We start from the raw sequence: 8,375 nt of genomic DNA on the forward strand, positions 1-8,375 counted from the left end.
ACCATATATGGAGTCAAAGTAGGAAGAGAGTGAAAGTGTATTTGAGTAACATGAGTTTATTTATATTTGTGGGAAGAAAGAAATATGACGGTGGTGCCAGTGTGAGAACCCCATAGGTAATATATGGGTATAAATGAAGATTTATCTGGAAGATTTTTAATGAATTATTATATGGGTATACGACGATGAATACGAAGATGAATATTACAGGGGTACCTAGGAAAGGGCCATGGTAGCGATGTAAAAAGAAATAGATTATATAATTTTAAGACTTAGAATGAATTACTGTATGAGAGTGGAAAGCGAAATATATTGATATACGTACGGTAAGTAATTGTGAAAACAAACATCTTGAAGAAAGAGTGAAGAGTATAGAAGAGACATTGAAGTCTATATTAACAAAGATACACGGTACATTTAACGTACGCTCAGAACAGTAATCTGCCACACATGCATCAGAATGAAAAACAACTTAGTATGAAAGCTATTTCCTTAGCGATTAACTGTTACATCTTGAGCAACCATAAGGTGGATGTAAATGAAAATATGATATACAATTCGTACCAGGGATGAGCACATAATGCAGGGAAATAATATTTTCTACACTGAGTTCCTGACACACGCAGAAGCGAAAGAAGTACATTTAGCATAAGCACCTTCTTCTTTAGTGGGAATAAATTATGAGTGGAATTACGTATGACAAAAATACAGTAAAATTACCAGTCACACGTTACGAAGGTAACCTCGCAATGCCGTCGCCTCAATAAGGCAGATATACAGCTAGAAATATGTGTACATGAACGTGAACTATTACGACGATTAACAAACAGTGAAGAAGTTAGGATTTTCAAGGGATAAAACATTCTCCATACTCACTCACAATCGAGCACTTGTAAATATTGTACATAGTATGAAGATTTATCAAATGCCAAGGATAGAATAAGTACACTAACGACGCACTACAAGTAGAAATCCTAGAAGTAGCTTTATGTCTGAAGCAGACCCTAGCAAATCCTCTTTTTTGAATGTAGTGAGTAGTGCTGGAACGTATTTTCCATGTGTAGTATGAAGGTAAAAACGCGCTGGAGGTCGGTCCTGCAAGACAAGAAAAGAAAATGGAAATATTCAGAATAAATGCAAGATTACCTCTAATTTACATATTGGTGTGTAAGACGGTGCATGTCATGTAGTCCGTATATGAAATATGAATGTGAATTTTAAATTTATTTGACAACTTTATTATTGTCAGTGCCTATGTCTGTGTAAAATTTATGTACTATTGTCAGTTTTATGTGAAATTTTATTCTTGAAGGTGAACCATTTATGTATGTATGTGACTTGCAACGCGACGGACGAGTAAAATACTCGCATCTGTTAAGTGATGCAAAAATAGTAAGGCCTGCTAATAGTGAAAAAAAACGGCTGAGCTTTGATAATAGTAAACGCTACAGTCTAGCGAGGTGGATACAGTGAGTGTGATAGGTGTGCGATGGAGGAATCAGAGGAAATCCGTGTAACCACTAATTGATGTCTGAGGACCGCCGACCTACAATGCACAACGGAAGATAATTCCGAGTCCTGCAGTGTGGCCCTTACCTTCAGTTTCAATGGCCGAAAACTTCGTACAGGTGCGAGATGAGGTATTGGTGTTCTTCGGGTTGAGTGTTGGAGCTGAATCCGTCGTAACCAGTGACCGGACTGGAAGGCATACAACACACCGACTTCATAAGCCTGGAGCCTGGAACGACATTGCAGTGGAGTCGCAGGCAGTGCTGGTGCTCACGTGGCGTTTTGCGTCGCTGGGACGAGTGCGTTAAACAAGGAGCTGCTGCTGGCGATATGTACAGCGAACAATGAGATAGCGTGTGTATTTGTAGGCGGATACGGCGATCGGACGTAGTATTATTAATTGGTAAGCATAAATCTACTCTCTTTCAAATTCTGAAGGTGGCAGATGTAAAATACAGGGAGCGAAAGGCTATTTACAATTTGTACAGAAACCAGATGGCAGTTATAAGAGTCGAGGGACATGAAAGGGAAGCAGCGGTTGGGAAGGGAGTGAGACAGGGTTGTAGCCTGTCCCCGATGTTATTCAATCTGTATATTGAGCAAGCAGTAAAGGAAACAAAAGAAAAAATCGTAGTAGGTATTAAAATCCATGGAGAAGAAATAAAAACTTTGAGGTTCGCCGATGACATTGTAATTCTGTCAGAGACAGCAAAGGACTTGGAAGAGCAGTTGAATGGAATGGACAGTGTCTTGGAAGGAGGATATAAGATGAACATCAACAAAAGCAAAACGAGGATAATGGAATGTAGTCGAATCAAATCGGTTGATGCTGAGGGCATTAGATTAGGAAATGAGACACTTAAAGTAGTAAAGGAGTTTTGCTATTTGGGGAGCAAAATAACTGATGATGGTCGAAGTAGAGAGGATATAATATGTGGACTGGCAATGGCAAGAAAAGCGTTTCTGAAGAAGAAAAATTTGTTAACATCGAGTATAGATTTAAGTGTCAGGAAGTAGTTTCTGAAAGTATTTGTATGGAGTGTAGCCGTGTATGGAAGTGAAACATGGACGATAAATAGTTTGGACAAGAAGAGAATAGAAGCTTCCGAAATGTGGTGCTACAGAAGAATGCTGAAGATTAGATGGGTAGATCACATAACTAATGAGGAGGTATTGAATAGAATTGGGGAGAAGTGGAGTTTGTGGCACAACTTGACAAGAAGAAGGGACCGGTTGGTAGGACATGTTCTGAGGCATCAAGGGATCACAAATTTAGCATTGGAGGGCAGTGTGGAGGGTAAAAATCGTAGAGGGAGACCACGAAATGAATGCACTAAGCAGATTCAGAAGGACATAGGCTGCAGTAAGTACTGGGAGATGAAGAAGCTTGCACAGGATAGAGTAGCATGGAGAGCTGCATCAAACCAGTCTCAGGACTGAAGACCACAACAACAACAACAGCTCCCAGTAAAACTGTCTGAATAAGATAGAATGACGGCAGTAGACCAGGGTATTCAACCTCGAGCACGAGTCCTCCCGTATTTCTTTAAAAATTCTTGCTATGTGCTCTGTCACTTCTGAGGAGAGCTGTTTTATTTTGTGGTTTGTTGTATAGCTAGAGAAAGCCGAAATGCACGCTATAAGCTCACGCAGGATGGCGTGAGGTCTGAAACAGGATACGGAATGAATGCTATAAAGAAAAGTACGTAGCTGCTGGAATACTTAACTTTAATCCATCATTTGTATACATCGTTCTTGATGAGACATGCTTCATACGATAACTATCAATTGCTATGGCGCATTGCTAGGTCGTAGCAATTGACTTAGCTGAAGGCTATGCTAATTATCGTCTCGGCAATGGAGAGTGTAATTCTCAGTGAACCGTTCATAGCAACGTCGGTTGTACAACTGGGGCGAGTGCTAGTAAGTCTCTCTAGACCTGCCGTGTGGCGGCGCTCGGTCTGCTATCACTGATAGTGGCGACACGCGGGTCCGTCGTATACTAGCGGACCGCGGCCAATTTAAAAGCTACCACCTAGCAATTGTGGTGTCTGGCGGTGATACCACATGGTTAGTCACCAGTCTGGATAGACATGCTTTCCTGCTTTCCAGATGTTGCAGTTGTGTCACTTCTTCTCCAACTACCGACGTCTTCATCTTCTTATGATTGCATATACTGTGGCAGACGAGTAGTAACCTCTTGGATGTGTGCTGGGTCCGTAGAATCTGCTGAAAGTCGGAAATTCTTGGCTAAGGCATCGACGAGGGCCTCTGCCTTGGCGTTTCGCTCTGAGATTTATAAGCGCCCCACAACCAGAGGTGTTTCTTCGGCGTAGACCTAACCAGGCGCCATGATCATCTGTCTTCCAGCGACAATGACGCTAGACTGTTGTTCCAGTAGGGACTGTGATTTTCTGCTGCGACTCCTGCAAAGTTGGAATGTGCAGACACTCTCAGTTGGTGTGATCGACAGATCACAATCAAACACCTCGCTGGTCAACTGGACGTCTCTGTTGTTAGCGCTGACTCACTCTACGACCATTTGGTGTACTAAGGTGTGTGCCTTCTGGGTTCTTCGCTGGCTACCGGAACACCATACAGAGTAACATAGAATCATGTGTATTGGGTTCTTGCGTCTTACGTGGCTGATCGTGACAATTTTCTGTCGAACATTGCCACAGACGATGAAACATTGGTTCATCACTTCGAAATTGAAACATAACGGCAATCCATGAGATAGCGCCACACTACCTCTACATCTAAATCTACATACATACTCCGCAATCCAACATACGGTGCGTGGCGGAGGGTATCTCGTACCACAACTAGCATTTTCTCTCCCTGTTCCGCTCCCAAACAGAACGAGGGGAAAATGACTACCTATATGCCTGTATACGAGCCCTAATCTCTCTTATCTTATCTTTGTGGAATTTCCGCGAAATATAAGTTGGTGGCAGTAAAATTGTACTGCAATCAGCCTGAAATACTGATTCTCTAAATTTACTCAGTAGCTATTCACGAAAAGAACGCCTCCTTTCCTCTACAGACTTCCACCCGAGTTCCTGAAACATTTCCGTAACACTCGTGTGATGATCAAACCTACTAGTAACAAATCCAGCAGCCCGCCTTTGAATTGCTTCTATGTCCTCCCTCAATCCGACCTGATAGGGATCCCAAACGCTCGAGCAGTACTCAAGAATGGGTCGTATTAGTGTTTTATAAGCGGTCTCCTTTACAGATGAACCACATCTTCCCAAAATTCTACCAATGAACCGAAGACGACTATCCGCCTTCCCCACAAATGCCATTACATGCTTGTCCCACTTCATATCGCTCTGCAATGTTACGCCAAAATATTTAATCGACGTGACTGTGTGAAGCGCTACACTACTAATGGAGTATTCAAATATTACTGGATCCTTTTTCCTATTCATCTGCATTAATTTACATTTATCTGTATTTAGAGTTAGCCGCCATTCTTTACACCAATGACAAATCCTGTCCAAGTCATCTTGTACCGTCCTACAGTCACTCAACGACGACACCTTCCCGTACACCACAGCATTATCAGCAAACAGCCGGACATTGCTATCCACCCTCTCCTCTGAAGAAGACGTTCAGAGCTGGACCCTTAGGAAATAAAGTAATGGCGTCTGTTTTCTGCACTCTGAAGGGTTGATTTTGTTTGATATCCTCCCTCCCCAACAACCAACTCTGAAGTGAACTGTCCTTTCCTCAGGAAATTGAAGAAACGATTTCACCGAAATGGCAAACGAACTTCTTCTCCATGACAGCGCAAGGCCTCATAAAAGTCTGTCCACCTGAGAGGAGCTCACAAAACTTTATTGGATTTTTCTGACTGATCTCGCAGCTTCCCACTTCCATCTGCTTGGCCCAGTGAAGCATGCACCCCACAAGAAGCAGTACGTGGATGACGGGAAGGCTACTGGCTTAGCCAGGTGTTGGCTCTGACGTTGGCCAGTAGAGCTGTACCATGCAGGCGCACAGGCAGTGCCAGTACGGTGCTGTAAGCTCATCGCATTTCACAGAGACTATATTAAAGAAAAGTGCTTTTGCCAAGAGAGAGGGCAATAATATGATGTACTGGACTCTTGAACAAAACCAACCTGCTTTCAGCAAAAAATGTGTTTCATTGCTTATTGAACAGCCCTCTTAGACTGGGTGATAGACCCTCCACCACTCCACTCCTGTCGGTATGCAGGTAGCCGCCGTGGTGGATGGTGTGGACGTAGTGGTTGCACCACCTGGCTGTCCCCGCCCTACCGCTGTCGGATGTGGACATCACGCTATGGGATCGTTCTTCTTTTTCTAGGCTTAGTGCAGGGTTCCACGCTATTTCTATTAAAATATTATTTTACGTACAAACACATGAAACAATAGCTATAAAGGAATAAATTGAGTCTTTTCAGTTAATCCATTACGTTATTTTCATACTTAATTAATAATGTCGTAAACAACTATTTTTCTCCTTCATTACAATTGACCTTTTTACTTGAAATATTATGTAATGGAAATTGCTTCGTCAACGTATGTCCTTATTTCCATACGTTCTGACAATCGCTCATTTCCGTTATTGTAAAACTTTAATAATTTTTCGCTTCTGCAATAACACTCAACCGAGAAAAACCGACGTCGTTATGGAACATAGCAATCTGCCACGAAAACAAAGCATAATAGTAAAATAAAGATTAGCAAGAGACTAACGCACAATGTCCACTACCGTAGGTCGAGTGAGTGCGGCGAAAATACACTACTGGCCATTAAAATTGCTACACCAAGAAGAAATGCAGATGATAAACGGGTATTCATTGGACAGTTATATTATACCAGAACTGACATGTGATTACATTTTCATGCAATTTGGGTGCATAGATCCTGAGAAATCAGTACCCAGAAGAACCACCTCTAGCCGTAATAACGGCTTTGATGCGGCTGGGCATTGAGTCAAACAGAGCTAGGATGGCGTGTACAGGTACAGCTGCCCATGCAGCTTCATCACGATACCACAGTTCATCAAAAGTAGTGACGGACGTATTGTGACGAGCTAGTTGCTCGGCCACCATTGACCAAACGTTTTCAATTGGTAAGAGATCTGGAGAATGTGCTGGCCTGGGCAGCAGTCGAAGATTTTCTGTATCCAGAAAGGCCCGTACAGGACCTGCAACATGCGGTCGTGAATTATCCTGCTGAAATGTAGGGTTTCGCAGGGATGGAATGAAGGGTAGAGCCACGGGTCGTAACACATTTGAAATGTAACGTCCACTGTCCAAAATGCCGTCAGTGCGAACAAGAGGTGTCCAATGGCACCCCATACCATCACTCCGGGTGATACGCAAGTATGGCGATGACGAATACACGCTTCCAATGTGCGTTCACCGCGATGTCGCCAAAAACGGATGCGACCATCATGATGCTGTAAACAGAACCTGGATTCATCCGAAAAAATGACGTTTTGGGCATTCGTTCACCCAGGTTCGTCGTTGAGTACACCATCGCAGTTGCTCCTGTCTGTGATGCAGCGCCAAGGGTAACCGCAACCGTGGTCTCCGAGCCGATAGGCCATGCTACTGCAAACGTCGTCGAACTGTTCGTGCAGATGGTTGTTGTCTTGCAAACGTCCCCATCTGTTGACTCAGGGATCGAGACGTGGCTGCACGATCTGTTACAGCCATGCGGATAAGATGCCTGTCATCTCGACTGCTAGTGATATGAGGCCGTTGGGATCCAGCCCGGCAATCCGTATTACCCTCCTGAACCCACCGATTCCCTATTCTGCTAACAGTCATTGGATCTCGACCAACGCGAGCAGCAATGTAGCGATACGGTAAACCGCAATCGCGAGAGGCTACAATCCGACCTTTATCAAAGTCGGAAACGTGATGGTACGCATTTCTCCTCCTTACACGAGGCATCACAACAACGTTTCACCAGGCAACGCCGGTCAACTGCTATTTGTGTATGAGAAATCGGTTGGAAACTTTCCTCATGTCAAAATCGTTCAAATGGCTCTGAGGACTATGCGACTTAACTTAGAACTAATTAAACCTAACTAACCTAAGGACATCACACACATCCATGCCCGAGGCAGGATTCGAAGCTGCGACCGTAGCGTTCGCTCGGCTCCAGACTGTAGCGCCTAGAGCCGCACGATCACTCCGGCCGGCCTTTCCTCATGTCAGCACGTTGTAGGTGTCGCCACCGGCGCCAACCTTGTGTGAATGCTCTGAAAAGCTAATCATCTGCATATCACAGCATCTTCTTCCTGTCGGTTAAATTTCGCTTCTGTAGCACGTCATCTTCGTGGTGTAGCAATTTTAATGGCCAGTTGTGTAGGTTGTTAGCAGACTATGATACCGTCAGTGCTTTCTTCCCGTGAAGCCTTGACGTGACGTGACATGATATGACGGCCAATGTCAACTGGCCTTAAACAGCGTCATCCCGGGATCACGTAACAAGGCTAGCTTCATTTCGACAACATGTGCGGAACAGAATGCTCACTCCAGAGATATTTCTACTCTATGGTTGTGCTAACCGCTATTTCAACTCACCTAACGACATTATGTGCTGCGGTGAGGACTGCAGTTCTGGTGATGAGCGACCCGGCGCATATATACCGCTCGTCGGCAAGTACAAGGGCCTGGTGAGTGAACTGGCCGACCCCTGCTGGGTGGCCATCGATGATGCGGTCATGTGCCTGTTTACGTGGAGTCCACGCATCTGAAACAAGACGTGGCGCTCTGACAGATTTCTGCTGAATTCTGTATTCTTCTTTTCAAAGCTGAGATCTGTTGCAGACACTGATCTAAATCTCGTCGGGGGGTGGGGGGGAGGGGCGGGGGCTGGAG

The 8,375-nt window shown here is 44.3% G+C and overlaps 1 protein-coding gene across 1 annotated transcript in view; it reads right to left on the bottom strand.

The window, feature by feature from the left end:
* LOC124716779 (tryptase beta-2-like) overlaps positions 1–8,088 on the bottom strand; it is a 113,984-nt gene extending 105,896 nt beyond the window's left edge. The window contains exon 1 of the mRNA XM_047243327.1: positions 8,079–8,088. Coding sequence (XP_047099283.1) covers positions 8,079–8,088 — 10 coding nt within the window. The remainder of the gene's footprint in view (positions 1–8,078) is intronic.
* Between the last annotated feature and the right edge of the window lie 287 nt (positions 8,089–8,375).

The sequence above is a fragment of the Schistocerca piceifrons genome, chromosome 9 (assembly GCF_021461385.2).
Source record: "Schistocerca piceifrons isolate TAMUIC-IGC-003096 chromosome 9, iqSchPice1.1, whole genome shotgun sequence".
NCBI lineage: Eukaryota > Metazoa > Arthropoda > Insecta > Orthoptera > Acrididae > Schistocerca > Schistocerca piceifrons.